Below are 17,069 nucleotides of genomic sequence, written 5' to 3'. Positions count from 1 at the left end.
ACAGAAATACTATTTATGTAGGCTTTTTAGCCTACTATTACTGTATTGAAGTGCGTAGGCTGCATGTCTGGATGTTTTTGAAGTCAATCACAAGTCATCATGACCCAACTCTATGGTCAGGACACATTGTTTAGTTATTTAATTTGTCTTGATAAAGGGATTATGACAATAATTACAAGAAATGATAGTGGGATATACAATATAATTTATGATATAGGCTACTGTCTGTACTGTGTGTGTGTGTGTGTGTGTGTGTGTGTGTGTGTGTGTGTGTGTGTGTGTGTGTGTGTGTGGACACACGCTTTCAGTGATGAAGCTACAGAGTGTTTTAATAGCCTATCCCGTGAACTCTGAACATTAATGATTCGCTTATCTCTGTGTGTGTGTGTGTGTGTGTGTGTGTGTGTGAGAGAGAGAGAAAAAAGAACACAGGAAGAGAGAACCATTATGTGTTTTGCCACCCCCCTCCCACAAAGAGAAGAAAACAGTTTGAAGGTAAAGTGATATTGTTTTGTTAAATATTAAAGTAATCATTACTTGTTCAGTAACAGGGGTCTCCCAGACTCTCCACCTATTTAGTAAGCCGAAAATGCATGTCCAGGAATACCAAATTTAACCAATCAGAACTCATACAGGATACAGGATAAATAAGTGCAATTGGAAGTGATGACACAAAGAAGAGGGCATACAACATTTGAAACTGAATTGTCTACTTAATTAAAGAGATGGAGAGACCCCTGCTTTAACCCATTTAGACCAGGAACGCATTTGTGTAATTTTTTTTATTTCTTTGGCTATTCAAAAATAGCAGATCTACAAGCTCATAGCGCGACACCGAGTGGCGCGCTATGAGCTTGTAGACATGCTATTTTTGAATACATATTTTTTAAACATTTGTACCTCAAATCTTTTTCCTTTTATGTTCAAAAAAACTTTTAGGATTTAGAGAACATTTTTAGAATCGGCCTCAGGTCTTAATGGGTTAAAGCTGCACTATGTAACTTTCCTCTTCTTCAAGTGCTGTAACCTTTTACCATTGAGCTAATAGAGCCTGCCTGCTTGCTCAGGTGATACATTGAATCTTGACCATGAGATCAAAATTCATGTCAGATCCTGTCTGTGTCTAGGTGAGAGCAGGGAGACGAAATACAACCACCCCAATTGTATAAGTTATATAGTATTATTTGTATTAACATACTCTAACATACAGATTGTATAAGTTATATTGTATTAATATACTCTACGATACAGATTGCATAAAATTACATTTTATTCCACTTAAACTTTCTAACAAAAAAACATCTTGTTTTATCCAAAATATATCACTTGCACTACCTTTAGACTCTGACTCGTCTGAATACGGTGGAGATGCTGTTGTACCCCAAGCTATCCACGACAAAATGTCAAGTACAGTCGTACCCAGAAGAAGGCCAAAGAGTTGGACCTGGACCTACAGCATCTTAACCCATTAAGACCGGGGACGCATCTGCGTCTCATTTTAAGATTTCTTTGGGCTATTCAAAAATAGCAGATATACAAGCTCATAGCGCGGCACCGAGTGCCGCGCTACGAGCTTGTAGATCTGCTATTTTTTGAAAAATATTGAAAAAATATTTTCCAGATTTTTTTCAAAAAACTGTTGAGATTTAGATTTTTTAAAGAATCGCCTCAGGTTTTAATGGGTTAAAACTAAGTAAGCAATGACAAATTTTAACGAAACATTTGCATGAGTTTGCTCTTCTCTTTTTGTATATATCTATATGTTGGTTATTTGTTCTCATGTTCTTTTTTACTTAGATCTTGACCACAAATGTTAAAAAAAAAACATTATATAGAAAGCATGTTATATGGAGTGGACAGATGCTAGGTTCATTATTAAACTGGTATCCTACTAAGGCATACATCAATTCAGTTTTTATTTTTTATTTTTCCGTACCCTGTTCATGCTTTAAGATGCAACAAATTAGAGGTTGCAAAACAGAAACTGGAGGAAGGGCCCCAATATAGCTCTGCAGCAAAGCCTGACGTCCCTGCTGCAGATAAGCAAACCAGTGACAGCATAGGTGTGTTTAGACAGTGATACTGTTCTATGGAAAATGGTGACAATGTGTACAATATAAGTACTGTGATACTGCCAAAAGGAGCTTAAATATGATTCTCTACATTTTCAGTTGCAACTCCCTCCGTTTCCTCTTCCCCTGAGTCAGACGATTTGGCATCGACACCTGGGATGTTTGACACCAACGGTGACGAGGTATTGAAGAAACATACTGTGTAGGACAGTGGTTCTTAAAAATAGGGTCCCCAGGGGGTTCCACAGTGTCCCCAGCTAAATAAGAAACAGTTAAGCACAAAAGCACTATTTCAAAAATAGGCAACGTGTCATGATGCATCGTGAGCTTGTAGATCAGCTATGTTTAGCTATTTCTGAACTATTTTTGAACAGTTTTGCCTATGGCATGCACAAAATAGGGATGCCAGGCATAAAGGGTACCAGCTAGAATGTAATCCAATGACAATGTACTGTATAATAATTAATTTAACTCTCCCCACCTACAGTATAGACAGTTGTAGAATTCTGTACTAAATCTAATCCAACAATTAACATCTTCTCTATTGGAGGTCCATGGCACCAACTCTTTTACAAATGGGGTCAACATTTGGGGGTCCTTGACATGAAAATGTCATTTCTTTACAGTAAACTCTGTTTGAAGTGTGCCTGCTTTTGTGAAAAAAAAATGAAAGTCTGGGAAATGCCATGGTAAAATGTGTTTTAATTTCTAAAACATGTCTTGTTTTCTTCTGTTTCAGGTCCACATTGGCTCTGGTGTGTGGCTCCAAAAGGAGATCTGGAAGATGGTGGCAGCAAACACCAAGGACTCCCTGTTCATGAAGGAGCTTGCTGTTGCCATTTGGGGAACAAGAACCTGAAGACCATGAGCCTTACAAACAAAGAATGCCCCACTAGCAAGGGCGAGGTCAAACCCTCCTGACCCTAGGACTCAGAGGTATGTTTACTGAGGGGTGGGGGTGGGGGGGGTTTCATTATGACTTGATCTCATAATTCAATCTGTTTTGGCTCTGTGCATGACTGTAGTTCTCTTTTCCAGAAGGTGGAATTCCTGTTAGCGTTACTGTTCATACCTTCATTTGGTTGTCTCAGTGGCATCAATTTCAACCAGAAACACATATAGAGATGTTGGGTGTTTCCAATGTATATCTGCTGCCGAGCCAATCAACTGAAGCTATGAAAAACTGAACGGGAAATGGGAATGTCACCTTCTGGAAAAGAGAACTACAGTCATGCACAGAAGCCTATTATTAGTTTATTATGCAAGTCTTATTAGTTTATTATGCAAGCCTTATTAAGCTTATTAATCAATCATAAAAGAAAATACTCTATTGTAATAAAATGATCGATTTTAGGGCTGAAAAAAATGCCGATCTACAAGCTTGCAACTTGTTGGACGCGTTGTGAGCTTGTAGATCAAAAAAGTTATCAATAGAATAATCGTGTAGAATAATTGATAGTGGCAGCCCTACATGCATGTGTGGCAGGGGTAGCTTTTCCCCCCCAATTGTTGTTGTCCATTGTAGCCATCTGGCTTATTGCCTGCCCACTGCCCACCCACCTTTTCCATTCAAATGCATTTTCCATAACTGAAACAGGGGTTTAAAAAACCACTTCACCCCATTTTCAATTCATCTTCATATAAGTGGTCCTCACTATTACACATTTTAAGATGGCACCATTTATGTCTACTCACTCTGTGTTTCATTGATGGTTCGTGGACAGTTTAGAAACCTGCCTACCTTTGACATCATCGGTAGGCAGGTTTGGTCATTTTGAACAACATTTTTAACTTTTTTATTTGTTATTTATTAATGCAAGAACAATGGCTTCTACTTCTGGCATGCAAACTTTCCAGGCAGAGACAAACTGTAGTTTCTATTAGCTTGGAATTTCCATTGGTGATGTCACTGGTAGGCAGGTTTCTGAACGAGTAGACAGAAATATTGCCATTGTATAATGAACATTAGCGAGGACCAGTTATATGAAGATAAGGTTGAAAATGGGTGAAGTTTAAGTTACATTAAAGGATCTACACCATGAATTTAAAAAAAATATTTGATATTTAATATCATATGGTGTATGTCCCTCTGAGCCTAAATCATCACTCAGATATACTCATCCCAAGTCAATTGTCTCTGGCTTATACAGCACTTTCAGCTGCAATACCAAAACGTCCTCTTGGGCAGGGGGGGGGGCTACTGAGCAATTCTGTCTGTTAATAAAAAAAAATATTAAAAAAAAATATTAAAAAAAAAAAAAAAAAGGAAAAATTCTACATAAAAAGAAGCATCTAAGAAAAATACAAAATCGAAAAAAAAACACTTTGAACATTTTTGAACAATTCCACCAAGTGTTTGAGGTGCCTGTTTCACCCACTTCCGGGGGGCGGAGCCAAAATCCGAGCCCGAAGTATTTGTTCGTAGACCCCCACTTAGGGGGGGTAGAAAAAGTTTCGGAGCGATTCGGGCACTTTTCATTTAACATTGGGTTTGCCATCATTAATGTTTGTGACATCAGAAACATTTCCATTCTGAGATCGCCTGTTCAGACACGCCCATTCTGGAAATCCATGAAATGAGAAGGAATGACTGAATTTAAAAAAAAAACATTTTTTGGGGTACAAGAGACACTGGGGACCCCAAAAAAATACAAAAAAACCAAGAAAAAAGTGATTTTCATGGTGTAGACCCTTTAAGTTATTCTCAAAACATCACAATTCATACAACTCACCCCATGCATGTCTAAGCTAATTATATTTGTTTTATTGGTGGGGGTTCTTGTTTGTTTTCTTTCAGACTGTTTCCATTGGTGGCTGGAGGGGCAGATCATTAATGGGGAAGATCTCACAAAGAGGAAGAAGGCCATGGGGAGATACATTTCAGAAAAAAATCCAGGACATCAATAGAAAGGACAAGAAATTGTGTGTCTGTGTATGGGGGGGGTGATATGGGGGTAATGCGTTATAGCGCCACCAGCAGGCCGATTTTTGCAAAAACATTTTTGGCTACAACTCTTGCAGATGTTTTCCAAACATCACACAAATCGGTATACAATATCTCCATAGTCATGTGATCAAGACAGATCTGTCAGATTTTTCATATTCTCTCACTCTTTTCCAGTCATTTGAACGTGGTGTGTGTGTGTGTGTGTGTGTGTGTGTGTGTGTGTGTGTGTGTGTGTGTGTGTGTGTGTGTGTGTGTGTGTGTGTGTGTGTGTGTGTGTGTGTGTGTGTGTGTGTGTGTGTGTGTGTGTGTGTGTGTGTGTGTGTTCCTCAGGTTGAAGTTTATGAATGTATTTGTTTATTTACATAATTATTTGTTATTTTAATGTTTTTTAGGTTTTTTATAAGAGTTTAATAAATTATTGTTATTTATTAAATTGATTCATGATTATTTATTCCTTTGTGGATTTTGCTCACTTTTATATAGGCTACTGTTTTTAAAATATACCACGTGCTGTGGGCACCTGGCTGAAATTCACCATGATCATGCATCCTCTCCAGCAAAGTTGGTCACTGCATATCAGAATACACTTGAATACACATAAATACCAGATACCAGCTACCAGCTTAAACCAGCTACCAGCTTAAACCAGCTAAACCATCAAAAATACCAGCTACCAGCTTAAACCAGCTACCAGTTTAAACCAGCAAAACCTACCACCTTAAGCTGGTCAACCGCCAAGACCAGCTTAAGGTGTGTTTTGGACGTCCAAAACACACCTTAAGGTGGTCAACCACCAAGACCAGCTAAAACCAGCTGGTCCAGCTTAGGCTGGTCTAAGCTGGTTTTTTCAGCAGGGACATGTTCGCCTATCATGACATAACCAGATTAGGGTTCATATGGATAAACTCAGTGTAATTTGTAGCTGTTGTTCAAGTTATCCCAAACCAAACACATACTGTGACTTTCATCCTATGTGGTTCTTATTTTGAACATCTACTACAGTGTAGGTACATAGTAGCAACTGTTCTATATTAAGAGTAGCATTTTCACTCCTTAACTCATTAACCACTACAGTCCTCCGCTCTAAGAATATACTTTTTTCCCGAAAGCAACTCCTTCGAACCGGATTTGAACCAGTGACCTAAGGATGTCAGTCATTAACCACTACAGTCCTCCGCTCTACCAACTGAGCTATCGAAGGGAGCTGCTTATGGACTTTTGTGTGGGTCAAATTTGGGCCGTGGGCCACTAGTTTGACACCCATAAATTGCAAAAATATACTGTCTACAAACATGTCACATAGCAGTAAAGTAAAGTGATTTAGCAGACGCTTACCGTAAATTTCGGACTATAAGCCGCGACTTTTTTCCCATTTTTCGACCCTGCGGCTTATATAACGGATCGGCTTATCTATGGATTTTTACAGCTAACGGCCACTAGGGGACCTCCTAAATCTATGGATTTTACACCCGCGGCTTATAGTCCAGTGCGGCTTATATATGTACAAATCATTCAATTTAGCTGCTGCGGCTTATATTCAGGTGCGGCTTATAGTGCGAAAATTACGGTGTATCAAAAGCAAAGCAGCAAGTGAGCTTGTAGATCAGCTATTTTTGCCACATGTTTGCCTATCATGACATAACCAGATTAGGGTTCATATGGATAAACTCAGTGTAATTTGTAGCTGTTGTTCAAGTTATCCCAAACCAAACACGTACTGTGACTTTCATCCTATGTGTTTCTTATCTTGAACATCTACTACAGTGTAGGTACATAGTAATAGCAACTGTTCTATATTAAGAGTAGCATTTTCCAAAGCAACTCCTTCGAACCAGATTTGAACCAGTGACCTAAGGATGTCAGTCATTAACCACTACAGTGATTTAGCAGACGCTTATATCAAAAGCAAAGCAGCAAGTGAGCTTGTAGATCAGCTATTTTTGCCACATGTTCGCCTATCATGACATAACCAGATTAGGGTTCATATGGATAAACTCAGTGTAATTTGTAGCTGTTGTTCAAGTTATCCCAAACCAAACACATACTGTGACTTTCATCCTATGTGGTTCTTATTTTGAACATCTACTACAGTGTAGGTACATAGTAGCAACTGTTCTATATTAAGAGTAGCATTTTCACTCCTTAACTCATTAACCACTACAGTCCTCCGCTCTAAGAATATACTTTTTTCCCCAAAGCAACTCCTTCGAACCGGATTTGAACCAGTGACCTAAGGATGTCAGTCATTAACCACTACAGTCCTCCGCTCTACCAACTGAGCTATCGAAGGGAGCTGTTTAAAGACTTTTGTGGGTCAAATTTGGGCCGTGGGCCACCGGTTTGACACCCCTAAATTGGAAGAATATACTTTTTTCCCGAAAGCAACTCCTTCGAACCGGATTTGAACCAGTGACCTAAGGATGTCAGTCATTTACCACTACAGTCCTCCGCTCTACCAACTGAGCTATCGAAGGGAGTTGTTTAAAGACTTTTGTGGGCCTCATTTGGGCCGTGGGCCACCGGTTTGACACCCCTAAATTGCAAAAATATACTTTTTTCCCAAAGCAACTCCTTCGAACCGGATTTGAACCAGTGACCTAAGGATGTCAGTCATTAACCACTACAGTCCTCCGCTCTACCAACTGAGCTATCGAAGGGAGCTGTTTAAAGACTTTTGTGGGTCAAATTTGGGCCGTGGGCCACTAGTTTGACACCCATAAATTGCAAAAATATACTGTCTACAAACATGTCACATAGCAGTAAAGTAAAGTGATTTAGCAGACGCTTATATCAAAAGCAAAGCAGCAAGTGAGCTTGTAGATCAGCTATTTTTGCCACATGTTTGCCTATCATGACATAACCAGATTAGGGTTCATATGGATAAACTCAGTGTAATTTGTAGCTGTTGTTCAAGTTATCCCAAACCAAACACGTACTGTGACTTTCATCCAATGTGTTTCTTATCTTGAACATCTACTACAGTGTAGGTACATAGTAATAGCAACTGTTCTATATTAAGAGTAGCATTTTCCAAAGCAACTCCTTCGAACCAGATTTGAACCAGTGACCTAAGGATGTCAGTCATTAACCACTACAGTGATTTAGCAGACGCTTATATCAAAAGCAAAGCAGCAAGTGAGCTTGTAGATCAGCTATTTTTGCCACATGTTCGCCTATCATGACATAACCAGATTAGGGTTCATATGGATAAACTCAGTGTAATTTGTAGCTGTTGTTCAAGTTATCCCAAACCAAACACATACTGTGACTTTCATCCTATGTGGTTCTTATTTTGAACATCTACTACAGTGTAGGTACATAGTAGCAACTGTTCTATATTAAGAGTAGCATTTTCACTCCTTAACTCATTAACCACTACAGTCCTCCGCTCTAAGAATATACTTTTTTCCCGAAAGCAACTCCTTCGAACCGGATTTGAACCAGTGACCTAAGGATGTCAGTCATTAACCACTACAGTCCTCCGCTCTACCAACTGAGCTATCGAAGGGAGCTGCTTATGGACTTTTGTGGGTCAAATTTAGGCCGTGGGCCACTAGTTTGACACCCATAAATTGCAAAAACATACTGTCTACAAACATGTCACATAGCAGTACAGTACAGTGATTTAGCAGACGCTTTTATCCAAAGCAAAGCGGCATGTGAGCTTGTAGATCAGCTATTTTTGCCACTTGTTCGCCTATCATGACATGCCCAGATTAGGGTTCATATGGATATGAGTATATGGATACTCAGTGTAATTTGTAGCTGTTGTTCCAGTTATCCCAAACCAAACACGTACTGTGACTTTCATTCTATGTTGTTCTTATTTTGAACATCTACTACAGTGTAGGTACATAGTAATAGCAACTGTTCTATATTAAGAGTAGCATTTTCACTCCTTCGAACCGGATTTGAACCAGTGACCTAAGGATGTCAGTCATTAACCACTACAGTCCTCCGCTCTACCAACTGAGCTATCGAAGGGAGCTGTTTAAAGACTTTTGTGGGTCAAATTTGGGCCGGGGGCCACCGGTTTGACACCCCTAAATTGGAAGAATATACTTTTTTCCCGAAAGCAACTCCTTCGAACCGGATTTGAACCAGTGACCTAAGGATGTCAGTCATTAACCACTACAGTCCTCCGCTCTACCAACTGAGCTATCGAAGGGAGCTGTTTAAAAGCTTTTGTGGGTCAAATTTGGGCCGTGGCCACCGGTTTGACACCCCTAAATTGCAAAAATATACTTTTTTCCCAAAGCAACTCCTTCGAACCGGATTTGAACCAGTGACCTAAGGATGTCAGTCATTAACCACTACAGTCCTCCGCTCTACCAACTGAGCTATCGAAGGGAGCTGTTTAAAGACTTTTGTGGGTCAAATTTGGGCCGTGGGCCACCGGTTTGACACCCCTAAATTGGAAGAATATACTTTTTTCCCGAAAGCAACTCCTTCGAACCGGATTTGAACCAGTGACCTAAGGATGTCAGTCATTTACCACTACAGTCCTCCGCTCTACCAACTGAGCTATCGAAGGGAGCTGTTTAAAGACTTTTGTGGGTAAAATTTGGGCCGTGGGCCACCGGTTTGACACCCCTAAATTGCAAAAATATACTTTTTTCCCAAAGCAACTCCTTCGAACCGGATTTGAACCAGTGACCTAAGGATGTCAGTCATTAACCACTACAGTCCTCCGCTCTACCAACTGAGCTATCGAAGGGAGCTGTTTAAAGACTTTTGTGGGTCAAATTTGGGCCGTGGGCCACCGGTTTGACACCCCTAAATTGGAAGAATATACTTTTTTCCCGAAAGCAACTCCTTCGAACCGGATTTGAACCAGTGACCTAAGGATATCAGTCATTTACCACTACAGTCCTCCGCTCTACCAACTGAGCTATCGAAGGGAGCTGTTTAAACACTTTTGTGGGTCAAATTTGGGCCGTGGGCCACTAGTTTGACACCCATAAATTGCAAAATTATACTGTCTACAAACATGTCACATAGCAGTACAGTACAGTGATTTAGCAGACGCTTATATCAAAAGCAAAGCAGCAAGTGAGCTTGTAGATCAGCTATTTTTGCCACATGTTTGCCTATCATGACATAACCAGATTAGGGTTCATATGGATAAACTCAGTGTAATTTGTAGCTGTTGTTCAAGTTATCCCAAACCAAACACGTACTGTGACTTTCATCCTATGTGTTTCTTATTTTGAACATCTACTACAGTGTAGGTACATAGTAATAGCAACTGTTCTATATTAAGAGTAGCATTTTCACTCCTTCGAACCGGATTTGAAGCAGTGACCTAAGGATGTCAGTCATTAACCACTACAGTCCTCCGCTCTACCAACTGAGCTATCGAAGGGAGCTGTTTAAAGACTTTTGTGGGTCAAATTTGGGCCGTGGGCCACCGGTTTGACACCCCTAAATTGGAAGAATATACTTTTTTCCCGAAAGCAACTCCTTCGAACCGGATTTGAACCAGTGACCTAAGGATGTCAGTCATTTACCACTACAGTCCTCCGCTCTACCAACTGAGCTATCGAAGGGAGCTGTTTAAAGACTTTTGTGGGTAAAATTTGGGCCGTGGGCCACCGGTTTGACACCCCTAAATTGCAAAAATATACTTTTTTCCCAAAGCAACTCCTTCGAACCGGATTTGAACCAGTGACCTAAGGATGTCAGTCATTAATCACTACAGTGATTTAGCAGACGCTTATATCAAAAGCAAAGCAGCAAGTGAGCTTGTAGATCAGCTATTTTTGCCACATGTTTGCCTATCATGACATAACCAGATTAGGGTTCATATGGATAAACTCAGTGTAATTTGTAGCTGTTGTTCAAGTTATCCCAAACCAAACACGTACTGTGACTTTCATCCAATGTGTTTCTTATCTTGAACATCTACTACAGTGTAGGTACATAGTAATAGCAACTGTTCTATATTAAGAGTAGCATTTTCCAAAGCAACTCCTTCGAACCAGATTTGAACCAGTGACCTAAGGATGTCAGTCATTAACCACTACAGTGATTTAGCAGACGCTTATATCAAAAGCAAAGCAGCAAGTGAGCTTGTAGATCAGCTATTTTTGCCACATGTTCGCCTATCATGACATAACCAGATTAGGGTTCATATGGATAAACTCAGTGTAATTTGTAGCTGTTGTTCAAGTTATCCCAAACCAAACACATACTGTGACTTTCATCCTATGTGGTTCTTATTTTGAACATCTACTACAGTGTAGGTACATAGTAGCAACTGTTCTATATTAAGAGTAGCATTTTCACTCCTTAACTCATTAACCACTACAGTCCTCCGCTCTAAGAATATACTTTTTTCCCGAAAGCAACTCCTTCGAACCGGATTTGAACCAGTGACCTAAGGATGTCAGTCATTAACCACTACAGTCCTCCGCTCTACCAACTGAGCTATCGAAGGGAGCTGCTTATGGACTTTTGTGGGTCAAATTTAGGCCGTGGGCCACTAGTTTGACACCCATAAATTGCAAAAACATACTGTCTACAAACATGTCACATAGCAGTACAGTACAGTGATTTAGCAGACGCTTTTATCCAAAGCAAAGCGGCATGTGAGCTTGTAGATCAGCTATTTTTGCCACTTGTTCGCCTATCATGACATGCCCAGATTAGGGTTCATATGGATATGAGTATATGGATACTCAGTGTAATTTGTAGCTGTTGTTCCAGTTATCCCAAACCAAACACGTACTGTGACTTTCATTCTATGTTGTTCTTATTTTGAACATCTACTACAGTGTAGGTACATAGTAATAGCAACTGTTCTATATTAAGAGTAGCATTTTCACTCCTTCGAACCGGATTTGAACCAGTGACCTAAGGATGTCAGTCATTAACCACTACAGTCCTCCGCTCTACCAACTGAGCTATCGAAGGGAGCTGTTTAAAGACTTTTGTGGGTCAAATTTGGGCCGGGGGCCACCGGTTTGACACCCCTAAATTGGAAGAATATACTTTTTTCCCGAAAGCAACTCCTTCGAACCGGATTTGAACCAGTGACCTAAGGATGTCAGTCATTAACCACTACAGTCCTCCGCTCTACCAACTGAGCTATCGAAGGGAGCTGTTTAAAAGCTTTTGTGGGTCAAATTTGGGCCGTGGCCACCGGTTTGACACCCCTAAATTGCAAAAATATACTTTTTTCCCAAAGCAACTCCTTCGAACCGGATTTGAACCAGTGACCTAAGGATGTCAGTCATTAACCACTACAGTCCTCCGCTCTACCAACTGAGCTATCGAAGGGAGCTGTTTAAAGACTTTTGTGGGTCAAATTTGGGCCGTGGGCCACCGGTTTGACACCCCTAAATTGGAAGAATATACTTTTTTCCCGAAAGCAACTCCTTCGAACCGGATTTGAACCAGTGACCTAAGGATGTCAGTCATTTACCACTACAGTCCTCCGCTCTACCAACTGAGCTATCGAAGGGAGCTGTTTAAAGACTTTTGTGGGTAAAATTTGGGCCGTGGGCCACCGGTTTGACACCCCTAAATTGCAAAAATATACTTTTTTCCCAAAGCAACTCCTTCGAACCGGATTTGAACCAGTGACCTAAGGATGTCAGTCATTAACCACTACAGTCCTCCGCTCTACCAACTGAGCTATCGAAGGGAGCTGTTTAAAGACTTTTGTGGGTCAAATTTGGGCCGTGGGCCACCGGTTTGACACCCCTAAATTGGAAGAATATACTTTTTTCCCGAAAGCAACTCCTTCGAACCGGATTTGAACCAGTGACCTAAGGATATCAGTCATTTACCACTACAGTCCTCCGCTCTACCAACTGAGCTATCGAAGGGAGCTGTTTAAACACTTTTGTGGGTCAAATTTGGGCCGTGGGCCACTAGTTTGACACCCATAAATTGCAAAATTATACTGTCTACAAACATGTCACATAGCAGTACAGTACAGTGATTTAGCAGACGCTTATATCAAAAGCAAAGCAGCAAGTGAGCTTGTAGATCAGCTATTTTTGCCACATGTTTGCCTATCATGACATAACCAGATTAGGGTTCATATGGATAAACTCAGTGTAATTTGTAGCTGTTGTTCAAGTTATCCCAAACCAAACACGTACTGTGACTTTCATCCTATGTGTTTCTTATTTTGAACATCTACTACAGTGTAGGTACATAGTAATAGCAACTGTTCTATATTAAGAGTAGCATTTTCACTCCTTCGAACCGGATTTGAAGCAGTGACCTAAGGATGTCAGTCATTAACCACTACAGTCCTCCGCTCTACCAACTGAGCTATCGAAGGGAGCTGTTTAAAGACTTTTGTGGGTCAAATTTGGGCCGTGGGCCACCGGTTTGACACCCCTAAATTGGAAGAATATACTTTTTTCCCGAAAGCAACTCCTTCGAACCGGATTTGAACCAGTGACCTAAGGATGTCAGTCATTTACCACTACAGTCCTCCGCTCTACCAACTGAGCTATCGAAGGGAGCTGTTTAAAGACTTTTGTGGGTAAAATTTGGGCCGTGGGCCACCGGTTTGACACCCCTAAATTGCAAAAATATACTTTTTTCCCAAAGCAACTCCTTCGAACCGGATTTGAACCAGTGACCTAAGGATGTCAGTCATTAATCACTACAGTGATTTAGCAGACGCTTATATCAAAAGCAAAGCAGCAAGTGAGCTTGTAGATCAGCTATTTTTGCCACATGTTCGCCTATCATGACATAACCAGATTAGGGTTCATATGGATAAACTCAGTGTAATTTGTAGCTGTTGTTCAAGTTATCCCAAACCAAACACATACTGTGACTTTCATCCTATGTGGTTCTTATTTTGAACATCTACTACAGTGTAGGTACATAGTAGCAACTGTTCTATATTAAGAGTAGCATTTTCACTCCTTAACTCATTAACCACTACAGTCCTCCGCTCTAAGAATATACTTTTTTCCCGAAAGCAACTCCTTCGAACCGGATTTGAACCAGTGACCTAAGGATGTCAGTCATTAACCACTACAGTCCTCCGCTCTACCAACTGAGCTATCGAAGGGAGCTGCTTATGGACTTTTGTGGGTCAAATTTAGGCCGTGGGCCACTAGTTTGACACCCATAAATTGCAAAAACATACTGTCTACAAACATGTCACATAGCAGTACAGTACAGTGATTTAGCAGACGCTTTTATCCAAAGCAAAGCGGCATGTGAGCTTGTAGATCAGCTATTTTTGCCACTTGTTCGCCTATCATGACATGCCCAGATTAGGGTTCATATGGATATGAGTATATGGATACTCAGTGTAATTTGTAGCTGTTGTTCCAGTTATCCCAAACCAAACACGTACTGTGACTTTCATTCTATGTTGTTCTTATTTTGAACATCTACTACAGTGTAGGTACATAGTAATAGCAACTGTTCTATATTAAGAGTAGCATTTTCACTCCTTCGAACCGGATTTGAACCAGTGACCTAAGGATGTCAGTCATTAACCACTACAGTCCTCCGCTCTACCAACTGAGCTATCGAAGGGAGCTGTTTAAAGACTTTTGTGGGTCAAATTTGGGCCGGGGGCCACCGGTTTGACACCCCTAAATTGGAAGAATATACTTTTTTCCCGAAAGCAACTCCTTCGAACCAGATTTGAACCAGTGACCTAAGGATGTCAGTCATTAACCACTACAGTCCTCCGCTCTACCAACTGAGCTATCGAAGGGAGCTGTTTAAAAGCTTTTGTGGGTCAAATTTGGGCCGTGGCCACCGGTTTGACACCCCTAAATTGCAAAAATATACTTTTTTCCCAAAGCAACTCCTTCGAACCGGATTTGAACCAGTGACCTAAGGATGTCAGTCATTAACCACTACAGTCCTCCGCTCTACCAACTGAGCTATCGAAGGGAGCTGTTTAAAGACTTTTGTGGGTCAAATTTGGGCCGTGGGCCACCGGTTTGACACCCCTAAATTGGAAGAATATACTTTTTTCCCGAAAGCAACTCCTTCGAACCGGATTTGAACCAGTGACCTAAGGATGTCAGTCATTTACCACTACAGTCCTCCGCTCTACCAACTGAGCTATCGAAGGGAGCTGTTTAAAGACTTTTGTGGGTAAAATTTGGGCCGTGGGCCACCGGTTTGACACCCCTAAATTGCAAAAATATACTTTTTTCCCAAAGCAACTCCTTCGAACCGGATTTGAACCAGTGACCTAAGGATGTCAGTCATTAATCACTACAGTCCTCCGCTCTACCAACTGAGCTATCGAAGGGAGCTGTTTAAACACTTTTGTGGGTCAAATTTGGGCCGTGGGCCACTAGTTTGACACCCATAAATTGCAAAATTATACTGTCTACAAACATGTCACATAGCAGTACAGTACAGTGATTTAGCAGACGCTTATATCAAAAGCAAAGCAGCAAGTGAGCTTGTAGATCAGCTATTTTTGCCACATGTTTGCCTATCATGACATAACCAGATTAGGGTTCATATGGATAAACTCAGTGTAATTTGTAGCTGTTGTTCAAGTTATCCCAAACCAAACACGTACTGTGACTTTCATCCTATGTGTTTCTTATTTTGAACATCTACTACAGTGTAGGTACATAGTAATAGCAACTGTTCTATATTAAGAGTAGCATTTTCACTCCTTCGAACCGGATTTGAAGCAGTGACCTAAGGATGTCAGTCATTAACCACTACAGTCCTCCGCTCTACCAACTGAGCTATCGAAGGGAGCTGTTTAAAGACTTTTGTGGGTCAAATTTGGGCCGTGGGCCACCGGTTTGACACCCCTAAATTGGAAGAATATACTTTTTTCCCGAAAGCAACTCCTTCGAACCGGATTTGAACCAGTGACCTAAGGATGTCAGTCATTTACCACTACAGTCCTCCGCTCTACCAACTGAGCTATCGAAGGGAGCTGTTTACAATCTTTTGTGGGTCAAATTTGGGCCGTGGCCACCGGTTTGACACCCCTAAATTGCAAAAATATACTTTTTTCCCAAAGCAACTCCTTCGAACCGGATTTGAACCAGTGACCTAAGGATGTCAGTCATTAACCACTACAGTCCTCCGCTCTACCAACTGAGCTATCGAAGGGAGCTGTTTAAAGACTTTTGTGGGTAAAATTTGGGCCGTGGGCCACCGGTTTGACACCCCTAAATTGCAAAAATATACTTTTTTCCCAAAGCAACTCCTTCGAACCGGATTTGAACCAGTGACCTAAGGATGTCAGTCATTAACCACTACAGTCCTCCGCTCTACCAACTGAGCTATCGAAGGGAGCTGTTTAAAGACTTTTGTGGGTCAAATTTGGGCCATGGGCCACTAGTTTGACACCCATAAATTGCAAAAATATACTGTCTACAAACATGTCACATAGCAGTAAAGTAAAGTGATTTAGCAGACGCTTATATCAAAAGCAAAGCAGCAAGTGAGCTTGTAGATCAGCTATTTTTGCCACATGTTTGCCTATCATGACATAACCAGATTAGGGTTCATATGGATAAACTCAGTGTAATTTGTAGCTGTTGTTCAAGTTATCCCAAACCAAACACGTACTGTGACTTTCATCCTATGTGTTTCTTATCTTGAACATCTACTACAGTGTAGGTACATAGTAATAGCAACTGTTCTATATTAAGAGTAGCATTTTCCAAAGCAACTCCTTCGAACCAGATTTGAACCAGTGACCTAAGGATGTCAGTCATTAACCACTACAGTGATTTAGCAGACGCTTATATCAAAAGCAAAGCAGCAAGTGAGCTTGTAGATCAGCTATTTTTGCCACATGTTCGCCTATCATGACATAACCAGATTAGGGTTCATATGGACAAACTCAGTGTAATTTGTAGCTGTTGTTCAAGTTATCCCAAACCAAACACATACTGTGACTTTCATCCTATGTGGTTCTTATTTTGAACATCTACTACAGTGTAGGTACATAGTAGCAACTGTTCTATATTAAGAGTAGCATTTTCACTCCTTAACTCATTAACCACTACAGTCCTACGCTCTAAGAATATACTTTTTTCCCGAAAGCAACTCCTTCGAACCGGATTTGAACC

General features: G+C 40.7%; 1 protein-coding gene across 1 annotated transcript in view; it reads left to right on the top strand.

Annotated features, from left to right (window-relative positions):
- LOC308090809 (uncharacterized protein) overlaps nucleotides 1-5,356 on the top strand; it is a gene marked incomplete at its 5' end in the record, with an annotated part of 47,969 nt that extends 42,613 nt beyond the window's left edge. Inside the window, 4 exons of the mRNA XM_080436082.1 lie at nucleotides 1,954-2,063; nucleotides 2,172-2,254; nucleotides 2,812-3,008; nucleotides 4,870-5,356. Coding sequence (XP_080292208.1) covers nucleotides 1,954-2,063; nucleotides 2,172-2,254; nucleotides 2,812-2,931 — 313 coding nt within the window. The 3' untranslated portion in view covers nucleotides 2,932-3,008; nucleotides 4,870-5,356. The remainder of the gene's footprint in view (nucleotides 1-1,953; nucleotides 2,064-2,171; nucleotides 2,255-2,811; nucleotides 3,009-4,869) is intronic.
- Nucleotides 5,357-17,069: the final 11,713 nt, after the last annotated feature.

Source organism: Gymnoscopelus braueri (genome assembly GCF_963280865.1).
Source record: "Gymnoscopelus braueri genome assembly, chromosome: 8".
Lineage (NCBI taxonomy): Eukaryota > Metazoa > Chordata > Actinopteri > Myctophiformes > Myctophidae > Gymnoscopelus > Gymnoscopelus braueri.
The sequence above is the reverse complement of the archived record's forward strand: the minus strand, read 5'-3'. Positions and strand labels throughout refer to the sequence as shown.